Here is an 18,236-nt window from a genome sequence, read left to right as displayed (position 1 = left end):
CATCATTGGGCTTTGGGCCTGTCTTCTCATAATGTTGGCCAAATGGGACATACACTCTAATCAGTATCAGAGTGTAACGGGCATCTAAACATGGCACCAGTGTGGAGCCAGCGCCCACTGGGTTAGGGTTACAGTGGCCAGTCTTGCGGTGCCAGCCGACAATGGCCCACTACCTCTGGAAAAGAGCCCTGCTGAAAAATACATGAGGAAACCCACACCTGTTTCCAGGTAACCGATGCAGCCTGAATCCTGAACCGTGACGGTGTGTGTGCGTGTGTGTGGTTGCGTACATGCATGGGGTTGTGTGTGTGTGTGTGTTCACATTGGCAACTGCTTGATTCCTCTAACTGATCAGATGCTTCATAGGGATGTTACCAGCAACCCGTGTTCCTGACAAGAGACATTGACAATCTAATCGGGATACAACATGAAACAGCACAGGCCTACAACACTCTAGACAGGCCTAGAGTGAGTCAGGTCAAAGTTCCGTCAAGGCTGAGTCGTTGTCTAAGCGCTGGAAGTGTACGAATGGGAAAAGGGCATTAGCCAAACTGAGAAGACCTGAAGAGGGGACTTGGTGGAGGGCGGTCTGCCTTAAGAAGCTGAGGAATTACTGAGAGTTGTTTCAACAGTTCTAGAGGTCTTTTAGGGTGAACAAGCATGAATCCCATATGGAAAGTGTACAAGAGCAAAGTGCTGAAGACCCTGAACCCGGACCTAGAGGAGTACACGGAGGAAGAGGTAGAGAATAAAAAGCTTATCTTTCATCTGCAGATTTCCCCTGCAAGATGTCTTGCTCTGTGATCTAAAAGGTACAACTAATCCTAAATCAGCTCTCCTACTCTGAGACGCTTGATACACACAACCTCTCATTTAGGATTCCTGTGGGTTCTCACAGCGACAGATCTGTTGGTTTGCTTATTCATTGTTGTTGAAGTTTGATTTATATAATTTTGTTCCGCTCACAAACGCTTATTTCTGCTGAAACTTTGAGGAAACTACAGAGCGGTTCCTCTTGTGCTTTGTTATAGTTTTGGCCAAAACATGCTAATCACTGTAGCATAGGCTTTCAATTACAAATTCGAAACCCAAATCGCTGCTATAGTACTCTGTCTGCAGTAGCTACTGGTTTATTCATGTGAACTTTCACCCCACCCTCATACTGTAACCTATGTTAGCTAATATGATGGACAAGCTATCAGCGCTATCAGACATACTATCAGGTTCAAAAAAATCCAAGGGTCTTTCGATGATTGAGTTCTCAGGATTTTTTCTTGTCTCTCGACACCCCTGATGTGTCCGGGATTGGTACAGTCTGTTGGAACAAGGATGACCCAGTTCTTCAGAACGTCGGGAAACCTGATCCCGAACTGGAGCTGTGTACACGGATTAGATGGCATTCCAGTGACAGGGGATGAGATGGATACAGACAGAAAGCCCCCATATTCAAGCCCCCATATTCAAGCCCCCATATTCAAGTCTCAGAGTAGGAGTGCTGATCTAGGATCAGTTTTGCCTATTAGATAATAATGAATAATATTATATTTCATTATTATGTCCATGACATGGTGACAGGGCTTATGTGAAGGATACTGCGTTAGAATGATGTCTGAAAACATAGTTTACTTAGAGTTCTTTGAGTTATGGGGGGACTTAGTGTATGCTGTCATCGTTCTTAGTGTATGTCTGAGAAAAGCAAAGTATATTTACCCTCTTGGAAATTAACTCTGTGGCAGGTTTTTCTATTCTTAAAGTGGATACAGAAAAAAAGTAGGCTGTACATTCTCTCTCAGTTTATTATCTTTGGCATAATGGATTAAAAGGAATCCACAGGGATAACTCCAATCTGACTTCTTCAATATAATAAATGATGTTGCTACAAATTAGGAATTTGTGTTACATTTGGGCACTGTCCAGCATTTTCAAAGACAGACCTTTCCTTGACATTTTCTGTGTATTTATTTTTCTGGAACGTGCTTGTAGTGTCTATATTAACCCACTAGAGGGCAACGACTACCAATAAATCGAATGCACTGAAAAGCAGGGTAGCCGAGTACAGCATGTGTTTTTACTCAGAGCTCAGTACTTCACTACCAACACTGCTATGCTGAGGCTGACAATATAAATGTGTGATGATCATTGCTGGGCTTGTGTTCCCAGGTAAATAATGCAGAGATTGACATGAGCCCTGTCCAGGAGGATGAGGGGCCCAATGCAGTGTCTCAGCTGGCCAAGAGAGTAAGCACACACACACACACACACACACACACACACACACACACACACACACACACACACACACACACACACACACACACACACACACACACACACACACACACACACACACACACACACACACACACACACACACACACACACACACACACACACGCGGCATGGAACTTAATGCAGACGTTACACGTTCATTTTACATTAATCACATTCCGAAGGATTGGCACTCCAGCGCACGCACACACACATTTTTGACACTGTGTGTGTGTGTGTGTGTGTGTGTGTGTGTGTGTGTGTGTGTGTGTGTGTGTGTGTGTGTGTGTGTGTGTGTGTGTGTGTGTGTTCAGATGCAGGGTGCTGGGGCTAAAGGCTGGAACAGGATGTCAACACTCTTCAACAAAGAGGATGAGCACCAGCTATTGGAGGAGACTGAGAGTCCGCCTGTCCCAGACCAGTCAGTGGGACTCTACACAGCTCTCTATTCCCCCCTTCCTCCTCCTCTTCCTGAACATGGGAATATTAGCCATGTCTGATGAACTAATGCTTAATTCAATAAATAAATAAAGTAATTATATTAATTGAGTTAAACATATAATGATACACAAAATGACGGTCCCCCTCCCTCCCTTGTATCCCCAGTCCACTAGCAGTGATGCCTGAGGAGCCGCAGAGACCGGCCAGACCCTCAGGATTCTGGGGTAGCTTCGCCACCAACTGGAAACAAATGGCCGCCTCGAAACAGGCTGAAGCCGCAGCAAACGAGACAGGCACGATGGAGGAGGGTCAGGAGGCGGTAGGCGAGGGAGGTGGTGAGGGAGGGGGGGAGAGTTACCAGGGGGAGAACACGGAGGGAGAGCAGAGTCAAGATGAAGGAGGAGGGAGCAACACCAGCTTCTCCAAATACGCCATGCTGGGAGGAGGGAGCGAGAACACGCCCTTCAAGTGGAACTTTGTCACAGGCAAGCTGGCTGAGTTGAAGACCAAGAGCATGTCTGGCCAGCAAGACTAACAAGCCAGCTGTAAGGGGGTGGGATGGGGTCTGGGGAATGAGAGGGTACATGGGGCCGAATGCCCTCCTACCCTAGCCTGGTCCCAGATCAGTTGATGCTGTCTTGCAAACATTGCATGACAGTGACCATAGGAGTTGGCAAAGCAGCGTGAACAGATCTGGGACCAGGCTACTCCTAACCCGTTATTATCTTTATTCTACTTGCTCAGGTCTAGATTGTACCCACCACACCAACACCAGTAGCAATTGACTTTTCAGATCTAAGGGAATGTATAGGGAATAGGGACTAGGGGTCGATTTGGAATTTAGCACTCACCTCCCTTTCCATACCTTCTCCATAGTGTTGAACTGTACAGCATTTGAACAAGCACTGGCACCCTTACAGTAGATGGCATTTAGTTAATGTCATAGGACTCATACCTGAAAATGACGCCAACAAACAGGCTGGATTAGATCAATTAACCAACAAAACCAGATTAAGAGAATACAGATTACACACAGAGAGGGATAGTGGGATTAGGTGTTGGATTATGGCACCAATTTGGAAAGGGATTTCATAGCTGATACAAATTTGCTTTCACTGCTTTCACTGTTTTCTTGTGAAGTTAATTAAGAATGGGGGAAATAGGATGTGCAACATTTGAATGATTGGGACTACATGGCCTTTCAGGACATAATATTTGTCTAACTGTTATGGCTGACTGGTGCGTGGAGTTCATGGTTTGAGTGTCTTGGGTTTAACGTATTTGGGCATGAGACTGGTAACTTATTCTATTGCCTCTACAAAACACAATTGCAGTGTGACCCTACTGCAGTCCTTTTGTGACACTTGTCTGTAAAACTGTCCATATTGTTATTTTCTGCCTGTCTTTTCTGTTTTCAATAAGCTTTTCAAAAGTTTTGTTCTGATGTGTTCCTACCTCTTGTGCTCTAATAAACACTGATAATAATTCACCGTAAAGAATGACAGGTCAGTGAGGCAAGCACATGCAAATGAGTAGGTCTGACTTCAACATTGGGGTGGGACATGGGACAATATCGCCTCTTGTTTAATATTGACCCTGTAAGATACACGCTTGCATGTGAGCCCAAACCGCATCATAGCCAATACACACGTGAGAACATGACAGAGGATGTAGACAAATGACAGCCAGACCTTTCTCCCAGTCGCACCTGCGACAGTAGGAGGGCGTTTGCAGCTGGGAGAGTCATTCACTTACATGTGAACTCTTATACGTGCTAAGACCACATGAGGTCTATGGGACTAGTGTGGGCAGATCTAAGACACACCTTGAGCGTTGTTGTCGTGTGTGCATGTCTGTGTGAGCCGTCTGTGTGAGCCTGGTCATGCTGTGCGTCTGTCTGTCTGTGATCATGGCCTGGTTACTATGGCACGGGTCCAACCGTTGTCTCATACTGCTCACCCTCAGGGTCAGTGAAGTCACAACCTTTCTTGTTGTTGGACAGAAGATAAGTGGAGATATGAGAGGAAGGCAGGGGTTAGTTTGAAGAGTTTGCAAGGTTGTGCTTTAGAGGGGAGTCTTCTGCAGTCAACAGCAGGGGGCGATCTTTGCCAAGTCATGGGTGAACTTCACAGTGAGTACAGTACTACTGGAAAGTACTCTGGATGGTTCTCACTTGTAGTCATCTGTTATACAACAGTATATCTCTCAATTACTCTTTATTTAACGTCAGATAAGTTCTCTCCCTCTATCACACATATATGCGCACACAGTCTTCTGTAACTAACCTTGTGGGACACACAATTCAGTCCCATTCAAAATCCTATTTTCCCTAACCCCTAAACCTAATCTTAACCCTAACCTTAACCCGAAAACCTAACCCTAACCCCTAATATTTATAATCTATCCAAAATACATACAGGCCTGCCCATATTTCCTATCGGTGACTTCCTCCCAGATGGACAGCTTTATTGTCATTTACAGACAGAGACAGACTACAGTACCCCTCCCTTCCTCTCTCTGTCTTTTCCTTTCCCCTCTTCTATTTCCTATCTCAGCATTCTGTTTCCTCCATATCCCCTCTGTCTGCTCTCAATCCCATTTCCTGTCTAACCGACCCACTTCCTGTCTCAAAATGTTAGTAAATGATGTTGAAAACATTTCAATCCACTGGCAAAGTAGAACGGTAACTTCCAATTGGAGAATTTATTTTGAACCATCAGTGAGTTGGTTGAGTTGTGTCCCAAATGCTACCCTTTTCCCTATATTGTGCATTCTTTTTGACCGGAGACCTATCCCACTGAGCACACACTGGTTGAACCAACGTGGAATAGTTGTTGAATTGACGTCTGTGCCCAGTGTGATGGGCCCTGGTCAAAAGTAGTACACTATATAGTGACTGCCACATCCTCAATCAACCCCTATTTATTTCCCCTATGGACTTACTCTATTTCTCGACAGTGAAAAGAGAATCCATTTATATTGATCACCTTTCGTCACTGGGCTATACGACAATCCCTCTGTAGCGTGCGGCAGTGTGACAGCTGACAGAGAAAGGGTGATGCCACAGCTGTCAGCCTATGTTAAAATCACAACAAGGCATGTCCCCTTCCCACCCCTCATGTCCCCTTCCCACCCCTCATGTCCCCTTCCCACCCCTCATGCCCCCTTCCCACCCCTCATGCCCCCTTCCCACCCCTCATGTCCCCTTCCCACCCCTCATGTCCCCTTCCCACCCCTCATGCCCCCTTCCCACCCCTCATGTCCCCTTCCCACCCCTCATGTCCCCTTCCCACCCCTCATGTCCCCTTCCCACCCCTCATGTCCCCTTCCCACCCCTCATGTCCCCTTCCCACCCCTCATGCCCCCTTCCCACCCCTCATGTCCCCTTCCCAGCCCTCATGTCCCCTTCCCACCCCTCATGCCCCCTTCCCACCCCTCATGTCCCCTTCCCAACCCTCATGTCCCCTTCCCACCCCTCATGTCCCCTTCCCACCCCTCACGCCCCCTTCCCTCCCCTCATGTCCCCTTCCCACCCCTCATGTCCCCTTCCCACCCCTCATGCCCCCTTCCCACCCCTCATGTCCCCTTCCCACCCCTCATGTCCCCTTCCCACCCCTCATGCCCCCTTCCCACCCCTCATGTCCCCTTCCCACCCCTCATGTAACCCTTCCCACCCCTCATGCCCCCTTCCCTCCCCCCATGTCCCCTTCCCACCCCTCATGCCCCCTTCCCACCCCTCATGCCCCCTTCCCACCCCTCATGTCCCCTTCCCTCCCCTCAAATGACTATTCCAGATTCAAACCATAGGCCTATCTGATGTTAAAACAAATGAAAACACAACCTAGTAACGTGCTTGCACTCTCTGACACGTAAACACCGGAGGACGCAGCCATTCTGTGGGCATGGAGTTTGTAGAGCATGAGGGAATCACAAAGTGCACATTGACAGACTGTGTTCACAGTTTGAACTGAGAGTACTCGTCAGTGAGGGGAGATGAGGGCACACAGAGACACAATGAGGTTGAGGCCAGATCTCCGGTGTGCTGAAGTTTACTGGATGTCTAGGCTTCAAATATGTGTCAGTGGGCATTGGGTCACATAAGCATGTTGAGTCCCTCAAAGGGATAAGCAAATGTGTTTGGTTGAGCTAATGTGTAACGTGCGTCAAAGACGAGTCAACAGTGACTTCATGCAACACACGACGTACACAAGAATAGTGGGCCCCGAATCAAATCAAATCAAATCGTATTAGTCACATGCGCCAAATACAACAGGTGTTACCCTTACAGTGAAACGCTTACCTACGAGCCAACAATGCAGTTAAAACATTTTTTTGAAATAGAATAAGAAATAAAAGTAACAAGTAATTAAAGAGCAGCAGTAAAATAACAACAGTGAGACTATATACAGGGGGGTATCAGTACAGAGTCAATGTTCGGGGGCACCAATTAGTCGAGGTAATTGAGGTAATATGTACATGTAGGTAGAGCTATTAAAGTGACTATGCATAGATGATAACAACAGAGAGTAGCAGCGGTGTAAAAGGGTGGGGGTGATGCAAATAGTCTGGGAAGCCATTTCATTAGATGTTCAGGAGTCTTATGGCTTGTGGGTAGAAGCTATTTAGAAGCCTCTTGGACCTAGAATTGGCTCTCCGGTACCGCTTGCAGTGCGGTAGCAGAGAGAATAGTCTGACTAGGGTGGCTGGAGTCTTTGACAATTTTTTAGGGCCTTCCTCTAACACCGCCTGGTATAGAGGTCCTGGATGGCAGGAAGCTTGGCCCCGGTGATGTACTGGGCCGTACGCACTACCCTCTGTAGTGCCTTGTGGTCGGAGGCCGAGCAGTTGCCATACCAAGCAGTGATGCAACCAGTCAGGATGCTCTCGATGGTGCAGCTGTAGAACCTTTTGAGGATCTGAGGACCCATGCCAAATCTTTTCAGTCTCCTGAGAGGGAATAGGTTTTGTCGTGTATATACACTGCTCAAAAAAATAAAGGGAACACTTAAACAACACAATGTAACTCCAAGTCAATCACACTTCTATGAAATCAAACTGTCCACTTAGGAAGCAACACTGATTGACAATAAATTTCACATGCTGTTGTGCAAATGGAATAGACAAAAGGTGGAAATTATAGGCAATTAGCAAGACACCCCCAAAAAAGGAGTGATTCTGCAGGTGGTGACCACAGACAACTTCTCAGTTCCTATGCTTCCTGGCTGATGTTTTGGTCACTTTTGAATGCTGGCGGTGCTCTCACTCTAGTGGTAGCATGAGACGGAGTCTACAACCCACACAAGTGGCTCAGGTAGTGCAGTTCATCCAGGATGGCACATCAATGCGAGCTGTGGCAAAAAGGTTTGCTGTGTCTGTCAGCGTAGTGTCCAGAGCATGGAGGCGCTACCAGGAGACAGGCCAGTACATCAGGAGACGTGGAGGAGGCCGTAGGAGGGCAACAACCCAGCAGCAGGACCGCTACCTCCGCCTTTGTGCAAGGAGGTGCACTGCCAGAGCCCTGCAAAATGACCTCCAGCAGGCCACAAATGTGCATGTGTCAGCATATGGTTTCACAAGGGGTCTGAGGATCTCATCTCGGTACCTAATGGCAGTCAGGCTACCTCTGGCGAGCACATGGAGGGCTGTGCGGCCCCACAAAGAAATGCCACCCCACACCATGACTGACCCACCGCCAAACCGGTCATGCTGGAGGATGTTGCAGGCAGCAGAACGTTCTCCACGGCGTCTCCAGACTCTGTCACGTCTGTCACATGTGCTCATGTGCTCAGTGTGAACCTGCTTTCATCTGTGAAGAGCACAGGGCGCCAGTGGCGAATTTGCCAATCTTGGTGTTCTCTGGCAAATGCCAAACGTCCTGCACGGTGCTGGGCTGTAAGCACAACCCCCACCTGTGGACGTCGGGCCCTCATACCACCCTCATGGAGTCTGTTTCTGACCGTTTGAGCAGACACATGCACATTTGTGGCCTGCTGGAGGTCATTTTGCAGGGCTCTGGCAGTGCACCTCCTGGCACAAAGGCGGAGGTAGCGGTCCTGCTGCTGGGTCGTTGCCCTCCTACGGCCTCCTCCACGTCTCCTGATGTACTGGCCTGTCTCCTGGTAGCGCCTCCATGCTCTGGACACTACGCTGACAGACACAGCAAACCTTTTTGCCACAGCTCGCATTGATGTGCCATCCTGGATGAACTGCACTACCTGAGCCACTTGTGTGGGTTGTAGACTCCGTCTCATGCTACCACTAGAGTGAGAGCACCGCCAGCATTCAAAAGTGACCAAAACATCAGCCAGGAAGCATAGGAACTGAGAAGTTGTCTGTGGTCACCACCTGCAGAATCACTCCTTTTTTGGGGGTGTCTTGCTAATTGCCTATAATTTCCACCTTTTGTCTATTCCATTTGCACAACAGCATGTGAAATTTATTGTCAATCAGTGTTGCTTCCTAATTGGACAGTTTGATTTCACAGAAGTGTGATTGACTTGGAGTTACATTGTGTTGTTTAAGTGTTCCCTTTATTTTTTTGAGCAGTGTATGTGTGTATATGTTCAAGTGGAGGGTTATTCATTTACTTATTTGAGAAATTGTAAAGAGAGAGAGAGAAAGAGAGAGAGAGCAACAGCAACAGCGACTGAGATAGACTGAGAGAAAGAGACAGAGAAAGTGACAGAAAGAGACAGATAAAAAAAAAGAGCAAGCAGAATCAGAAGGGTTTTGAAGGTTGTAACAGAGTGAGCCACAACAAGCCCAACCCCTAGATTAGGATGTTTAGGTTGAAGTACTCAATCTTATCTTGACATTACATGACTCACAGATGCCCAGGCATACAGGTTGTCTTGTCTGGCGCCCTACCCTGTTGAGAGCTGTACATCCCCGTTTAAATATGTAACCCAAACCACAATGCCTTTTCATAGGGGTGTATGGAGACACTTGAAAACCCTCTTTATCTCTCTTCACTCTCTTTCTCTCTCTGTCGCTCTGTCCGTCTCGCTCTTTCTCTCTGGAACATGACCCTACCAACCCTGCGTCCTGTGCCATATGGCCCATGTATGTTCTGTCCCCTTGTGTTTCCTGCTCTGTTCCCTCTGGGCCTCCCATGCCTGCAGGTGTGTCTCTACCGCTACCTCCCTCCCTACTACATTCCAAGACCTGATCACAGATCAGCAGAGGCTGGGTCTTTTTTTTTCGTTTTTAACCGCTGAATGACTGAACAATGACGACTAAACAGTAACACTCCTGTCCACAACACTGCCTGAGTTCTTCCATAAAGTCAGAACAGCCAACAAAAGCAGGCCACAAACGCTGTGTGAGCATGTGTTAATTGTTGCACTTAGCCCACACTATTTCACCACTCTTTCCTGGATCAGGAGAAGAAGGGTGCAGGTAGTTTTGAAGTTTAATGAGCTGAGTTTGTAAGGGATTCTTTCTCACCCAAAATGCCCAGTTGTGGTGAGGATACCTTTGTTATTATCGTGATGTGTAAAATTACACACAGCATTAATCTAATGATAAAAAACGCGAATGTAATTATGAATCTAATGCTACTAACCTTAGGAGCATTTAACTAAGTACAGTTTGTAATGCTACTGGCACATAGACCAATGCAGTAGACATAATTCATGTTTGAGATTAACAAAATTGCAGTCAGACTGTGCATAATCCCTGGTCCACAAATCCCCTTGCATCCCAAATAACTGCTCATTATGTGATGAAGATTAGTAATACTGTGCCTCACCTTGCTCAAACTGATCCACTCAAACACAATGGCAGACAAGTGAAGAGGATATTACCCATAAACCCTTTACTGGTCAGCTATTTAAATCCATCATACAAACAGGATGAGCTCAGCAGGAGACTATTCAGTCTGTGGTCATTTTTAGAACATATTTCAAAATGATTGGTTTGAATCAAATTGCTATGCGATTATAGCTGTAAGTTGACGTTGCATTTTCATCCTGTCCAGTCTAAGTCTTCATGGTCAGTTTGAGTCACACCTCAAACATAGCCAACTGGGATGTCTGTTTTAACACCGACAAGTTCCAACTAGGCTACCCTAAGTATGAAACAGACCTAGAAAATGACCAAAGCTTTCATGTCTTCGTCTCACATGGAAAAAATATTGAAATTATATTGCTCACACTTACGCCACATTTTGAATTTGGCTCTAATGTCTCTCCTTTTACAAGCGTAGTAAAAACAAACAATAAAGCCAGTGTTTTACTCACACACTTCTTCCACAAGGAGCTTTTCTCCCTTCACCAGACAGACATCCCTAGAAGCACCCACGGGTGACAGTCAGACTAGAGGTGGGCGTCTCTGTAGACCTGATGACTCACACACACAGGCAACAGTCCCATCTGGAAACCTACCTGTGTGAACAAGGTGTGTGAAACAACACACTGGCTGGCGCACACACACACGTGCACACACATGTGCACACACACACACACACGCACGCACGCACACACACACACACGTGCACACACACGCACGCACGCACGCACACACACACAAAGCACTTAGGGAAAACAGATGTGAGGAGGACAGGGTATGTTATTGACCTGTTCACCTGGGTTTCCCCTGTGGATATCTACCTGGCCTGCTGTTCACTCTCAGGGCCAATCAGGGGAATAATCTCTTCACAGCTTGGAGAGGACAAAGCACTTCAGTTCACAAGAGGTCACCTTTGAATAGCTTTGCTTTTTCTTTTTAATTGAACTTTCATGAAACATATCCATCTCCAATGGAAAAACAGACAGAAGTGTCAGAATGCACAAGCCAATCATTGGATTCACAGGTTTTCCTATTTGACAGTTTATAGTTCTAAAATATTATTGATGTCATAGTTATTTCAGTTATGGGGCAGATGACCTGCCAGATGGGCAGAATCAGCTCCTTAACGCTCTTATCAAAGAATAACAGCAGATAGCCAAAGTAGTGTGAGCCAGAACACTCATACTCCCAATCAAAGTGTTCTGCCGAGATACGAGAGAGGATTTCCTTGACTTTCCCTTTTCGTTTTGAGTTCTGGCCTCTGTCTCACTCAGAGGAACTCTGTCACACACCCAGAATCCAGAAGTGATTGTGTGTGTGTGTGTGTGTGTGTGTGTGTGTGTGTGTGTGTGTGTGTGTGTGTGTGTGTGTGTGTGTGTGTGTGTGTGTGTGTGTGTGTGTGTGTGTGTGTGTGTGTGTGTGTGTATGTTAAATAATTGGACATGCTCACAGTGCAGTCATATGAAAAAACATAGAGTTGACAGCTATTGCTTTTCCTGTCTTCCTTTTAAACCCAGAGAGCTGATCTGAAATCTGTGGCCTGGCTGAGTGTGAAGAAGTTTCCAAGGTTTTTTCCCGGAAGAGAAAAAGAAGGTGGAAAGGAGTTTAATTATTCACACACACCCTCTTCTGTTCCTTCTAACCCATTCGCGTTGCCTTGGGATTCTCACAGGAACTGGAGTGGCCGAGTTTTCAGCTCTCAGTTCGTAATCTGCCAACTCAATCTCAGCCTCTGTAATCCCCTGGGTCTTTAGGGGTGGATTTGGGACACCCCCTACACCCCTCCCCTTTTCTCTATCTACCCCACTATCTCCATCAGAGGGGTAATCTCGCCATTAAGTTCCCTTCCCCCATCATCTCATACCCCTCAACCTCCCCCAAAACTCCCACAACACACACAAGCCTTTAGAAGCCCCCCCAGCCTCTCCACCCTTCCGACCACCCCAACCCCCATCACCCACCTCTCTGTCTCTCTCTTTCCTCCTCCGCTCTTTCACTGCAGGACATTTTATCCCACCTCCCAAACTTGGGACCGTTGCCTCAGTGCTCTGTAAACCTGTAACGGTTTTCTTCCAGGGGTGAAGGAGAGGACCAAAGTGCAGCGCGGCTAGTGTTAAACATGTTTAATAAATAACAAGTGAAACACTACAAACAACAATACAAAATAACAAATGTGCAAAAACCGACACAGACCTATCTGGTGCAGACAATCACAGAGACAGGAAACAAACACCCACAAAATCCCAACACAAAACAAGCCTCCTATATATGATTCTCAATCAGGGACAACGATTACCATCTGCCTCTGATTGAGAACCATATTAGGCTGGACATAGAAACAGACAAACTAGACACACAACATAGAATTCCCACCCAGCTCACGTCCTGACCAACTAAACACATACAAAACAACAGAAAACAGGTCAGGAACGTGACAAAACCGATTGATTTGTCTGTGGTGACTATTATTGGTCTGTAACAAGGGTTGACGGACTGACTGTTAAATGTCCAGGGAGTCAATCAATTCTCAGTCAATTATGTACATGTTCATCTCTGCCGTCTTGAAGCCTGCTGCCTGCTTAACATGGAGATATTGACTGTCCCTCGGCCACGATGTTTTGCATAAAGAGTTAGAGCAGAGAACTGCTATCCGTTAAGTAAAAGAATGTACGGATTATTGCAAACTTTATTTAATCCACAGTGAAACCAGCTTTGAACGGCAACTGACATCTTTCTCTGACAATCAATAAGGACGATTCATTTTAATTCAATTCAATCATGCAATTACAACCAAAACAGTGTCATGGTTGTTGTTGGACATACAAAGTGACCCTCATAAAGTGGTGTTATGAATTCTGTCTTTGCTTTGTGTATTTGGAACATGGTGGCTCTAGAATGCAGGATGAGTTCAGAAACCCCTCACAAAATCCCTGTCTGTGTCACATTTCTGTTTCTACAGCTGTTTGGGATGTTGTTCTTTGCTCTGCTCCCGTGTTGCAGCTAGACCCCCCCCCCCCCCCCCCCGCCCACTCCCTTTCAAACCCAGCCCTCTCCCCTTCCTAAACCCCACAGGGGGAAGGAACCACCACAGCTAATCGAAATATGCTCAGTCCTAGCATAAAGATACGGCAGAATCAAACAACAAAGTCATCATCCTCAACTTAGCAAGCCAAGGAGGAAATGTCGTGTTAGTCTTCCGAATGGTAGAACCAGATGATAATATCCATACTTCAATACTTCATATCTTGTCTGAGATCAGTGCCTTAGAACAGCCTATGGATGGCGGGGGCAGATAGGCCTATATATCCATTCTGGACCCATGGGCTCGTCTTCCACCCCTTCTCCTCCTCACACTCCCCCTTGCTCCTGCGGTAGCCATGTATATCCCCGTCCGTCCCGCCTGTCATCAAGTTGTCATTAAAAGCCCTGGTCTGCGTGTCTGCTATTCGTTCCTCCATGGGCCCTGACAGGAATTCCTCCTCATGCCACCTAGCTCCTCCGTGTCTATGTCGGACTGACCTGGGAACCTGGTGTGTCGCTGGGTACTGAGGGGGGGGGGGTTGATGGGGAGTTGATAGAGGTTGTCAGGAGGCAGAGCTATTGTGGGATAGTGAGGATTGGGGGGTAGGGAAGTGGGGATTGGGCTATAACCTTGACCTGTATGGACTCAGTTGGCCATAAAACTGAAAATGTAAGATGCGACATCCAAAGAGGATTGTCATATCTGAGTTATCCCTTTGTATTGTGTATTATCCCGTTTGTAGGGAGGCACAAGAGCTATTGAATCATATTTGTGGTTTATTAGTATATGAGATAGACCCCATGGGCGGCAGGTTGCCTAGTGGTTAGAGTGTTCGGCCAGTAACCGAAAGGTTGCTGGATTGAATCCCCGAGCTGACAAGGTAAAAATCAGTCGTTCTGCCCCTGAACAAGGCAGTTAACACACTGTTCCCCGGGCGCCAAAGACGTGGATGTCGATTTTGGCAGCCCCCTGCACCTCTCTGATTCAGAGGGGTTGGGTTAAATGCAGAAGACACATTTCAGTTGAACGCATTCAGTTGTACAACTGACTAGGTACCCCTTTCCATCATACACTGAGCATACAAAACATTAAGAACTCTAGAACTCTAGAATTCTACGACCCCTTTAGGTAAATAATAAAAGTGCTGGGATAAAATATTGATTCAGGCCTTTAGAGAAACACGTTGAATAACATATTCAGAAATGTCAAAAAAAGACAGTCAAAAAAGAAATCAAAACGGAACAAGGTTTTGAAGTGTTTGTCCTTCATCCTCACATTCATTTTTTGAAAAACAGGTACCGGCTACCTTCAGACGAGTCCCGTGATACTTGTGGGGGGGGGGGTCGCAGAGCAGAACGGATACCGCCATCATGCTCGCGAGAGTCTCCCCTTTTCATAGAGTGGAATTGCGGATGTGGTGGATTGAGATGCCTCCAATGCAAAAAAGAAAAAAATATCTCTAGTTTAAACTGACGGATTTTGATGGGGATGTTTGTATTATGTTACTTAGATCTACGCACTGCTCTTTCCATGACCTAGACTGACCAGGTGAATCCAGGTGAAAGCTATGATCCCTTATTGATGTCACTTGTTAAATCCACTTCAATCCGTGTAGATTAAGGGGAGGAGACAGGTTAAAGAAGGCATTGAGACATGGATTGTGTGTGTGTGTGCCATTCAGAGGGTGAATGGGCAAGACAAAAAATGTAAGTGCCTTTGAACGGGGTATGGTAGTAGGTACCAGGCGCACCGGTTTGTGTCAAGAACTGCAATGCTGCTGAATTTTTCACCCTTAACAGTTTCCTGTGTGTATCAAGCATGGTCAACCAGCCAAAGGACATTCAGCCAACTTGACACAACTGTGGGAAGCATTGGAGTCAACATGGGCCAGCATCCTGTAGAGACATCTTGTAGAGTTCATGCCCCGACTGACTTGAGGCTGTTCTGAGGGCAAATGAGGGGGTGCAACTCAATGTTAGGAAGGTGCTCCTAATTTTTTGGTATTCTCAGTGTATATTGTTCTAAACCAGACTGTAAGCCCAGATTGACTGGGCCAAACGTTGGATAGAACGACTGCTCTCAGAGTCAAAAGGCCTGGATTAGTGCTGTGCAAATCCCTTCAGTCAACATACTTAGGTGACATCATGCAGGTGACTTGTTTTGAGGAAGGCCTAATTGAGTCACTCAAGAACTTTACACCTGTCTGAGTGACAGGTTAATTAACCAATTAGACACCTGGGTTAAGCTCTGGCCCCTCAGGGCGGTCTCTAGCCCAGCCCTCCCTGTCATTTGAGGACACCACAGGACCACACAGAGCCCAGCCCTTCCGTACTGTGCCTGAGGGTCATTTGCAGAAAGGCATAGACAAAGCCATCTCCTGTCTGTAATTTGAAGAATTAAATGTACTGTATTCATTTTAGAGGGAATAATTATCTTTGGTCCACTTTGCACAGTTGTTGTTTGCTCATTTGGGTTTGCCTTGATGCACGAATATCACAGGCAATACATTACTTTCGATTGAATAGACAGTCATTCTCCAGTTCAAATTAGCGAATCTCCTGCAAGAGGAATGTTTGTTGTCATTTCCAAGTTAATGAAGGATATTTCTCAGCCAAGCAAACAGAATTGCTCAGAGGGTTGCATGTAAATAGACTTCCCTGCAAAGCATTATGCACCTCTTCTTTTTCTCCTCTCTCTGTGCTGGTTTCTTCTCATTAACTGGAGATTCGGTGTGTACAGTTCTCCTAGAGTACATGTTCTCCCGCTGATCGTTGTGTAAGCACTGTATACAAACGTGGAAATAAAAATCACATTTTGTGGTTACCCTGAAAAACTTGATACATATAGAGCTACCCTCTATAGGACACTGTAGAAAAAAAGTCTTCACTGGCCATCCAGGAAATTAAAAAAGTAAAACATGTTGACTTATAATCACTGATATACAGTAATTAGAGAGATTTGACTCAGCTCTATATCAGGGTCCTACTCCTCCCTGTCAGTCCCCACAGATGTTCAGATTGTGCATCCCTATATATCACTCATTTACACATATCTCTTGGTCGTCGACGACTTATGATGGACAATTGGAGTTTTGCCTGAGAACTGACGACTTCCTACTATGGACGCCATACACTAACTCTAGCTAGTTTCAACAGTGGACAATGTGGTGAGCAGATATCCTCTAATATTATGGTCGCCATATTTGGCTGCTATCTCAGGGGAGGTCCTGAGCAGCATGGCGCCGTGGTGGAGGGCCGTTCCGCTCCATGCCAACCAGACGGGCGTTAAATAAGGAACGGCGAAACCCCAGAGCAGTGGGCGACTGTGGGCGAGGTCACACACACACACAAACACTGGTCGGGTCTGGTCTGGTCTGGTCTGTTTTGATGTTGGTCATTCGGGTCTGGAGCACAGCAGGCAAGGAGAAACCCCATTGGGAGGAGTGACACTACACTCTGCTCTCCGTCTATACGCTCACTCTCTTACCCATGGGGATCATACACAGAGCCACCTCCACTACCTGTCTCTAAGTTGAGCTTAGACATCTTATTAAAGGGATACTTCAGTATTTTGACAACAAAGCCCTTCATCTACTTCCCCAGAGTCGGATGAACTCATGGAGACCATTTTTATGCATCTGTGTTCAGTATGAAGGAAGTTAGAGGTCGTTTGGCGAGCCAAGGCTAACTAGTGTTAGCGCAATGGCTGGAAGTCTATGGTATCTACTAGCATGCCCTTTAACACGTGGTTTAGATCCCGAGGCTTCCTCACGTTCGTTTGCTCCAGAAGCTGAGTAATTCACTTAAATTGGACAGTGGACAACAGACCTACTTCCCTGTAAAAAGCCTGGGAGTTGTGTGTTTTAAGTCCGACTCTCTACCTCCTATCCTGGGCCCTAACTTGGTCTAGCTTCCTGATCCGTGGGAATATGTGTCAACTCGTCCCATGCAGATAAACAGTCGGCAATTAGAGGGAGAGAGACAGAAAACAGTAAATTACTACCAAATCCTCCCTGCCGGCCAGTCCTCTGAGTCTGGCTGCTTTCTAATCAGGACATTTCAGAGTGGTTGGCCTCCTTTCTCTCTCACACACTGCCCCAAGGTCACAGTCTTAAAGGGATACTTCGGGATTTTGGCAATGAGTCCCTTTATCTACGTCCCCAGACTCAGAGGAACTCGTGGATACCATTTTTATGTCTCTGCGTGCAGTTTGAAGGAAGTTGTTTACCAGCAGTAGTGCTAACTAGCATTAGCGCAATGACTGGAAGTCTATGGTATCACCTAGCATGCATAACAAAACTACCTCTAACTTCCTTCATACTGGACGCAGAGACATACAAATGGTATCCACGAGTTAATTTGCCAAAATCCCAAAGTATCCATGTAAGCCTAGACGGATTCTCCTCTTATGAGCAGAAATATTGTTGTTTTCACCCCTTTTATGTATAAGGAGACATTATATTACAGTTTATCAGTCAGATGTTTTTCATCTTTGTACATTTCACAAACAAATTGAACGGCTTGGGTAACACATCAAAGCTCAAACCAAGAAAAGGAGCAAGTCACTCACTAGTTATAGCTGGCCCATATTGTGAACACTTGGGGATAAGAGACAGTTTAACCCGGCTCTGAGAAAACATCAAGAACTGAAAGTGAAATAGAGTAAACGAAAACAACGGGAATACAATAAAATGGGCAATAAGGAAGATTGTAGTGTG

The 18,236-nt window shown here is 46.3% G+C and overlaps 1 protein-coding gene across 1 annotated transcript; it reads left to right on the top strand.

Moving 5' to 3' along the window:
• The first annotated feature begins 660 nt into the window (after positions 1–660).
• LOC120047131 (uncharacterized protein C1orf232) lies at positions 661–3,244 on the top strand. Its single transcript, XM_038992668.1, has 4 exons — positions 661–741; positions 2,161–2,238; positions 2,583–2,689; positions 2,875–3,244. The coding sequence occupies exons 1-4, from the start codon at positions 661–663 to the stop codon at positions 3,242–3,244; spliced, it is 636 nt and encodes a 211-aa protein (XP_038848596.1).
• Positions 3,245–18,236: the final 14,992 nt, after the last annotated feature.

The sequence above is a fragment of the Salvelinus namaycush genome, chromosome 5 (genome assembly GCF_016432855.1).
Source record: "Salvelinus namaycush isolate Seneca chromosome 5, SaNama_1.0, whole genome shotgun sequence".
NCBI lineage: Eukaryota > Metazoa > Chordata > Actinopteri > Salmoniformes > Salmonidae > Salvelinus > Salvelinus namaycush.
This window is presented reverse-complemented; position numbering and strand designations above follow the sequence as displayed.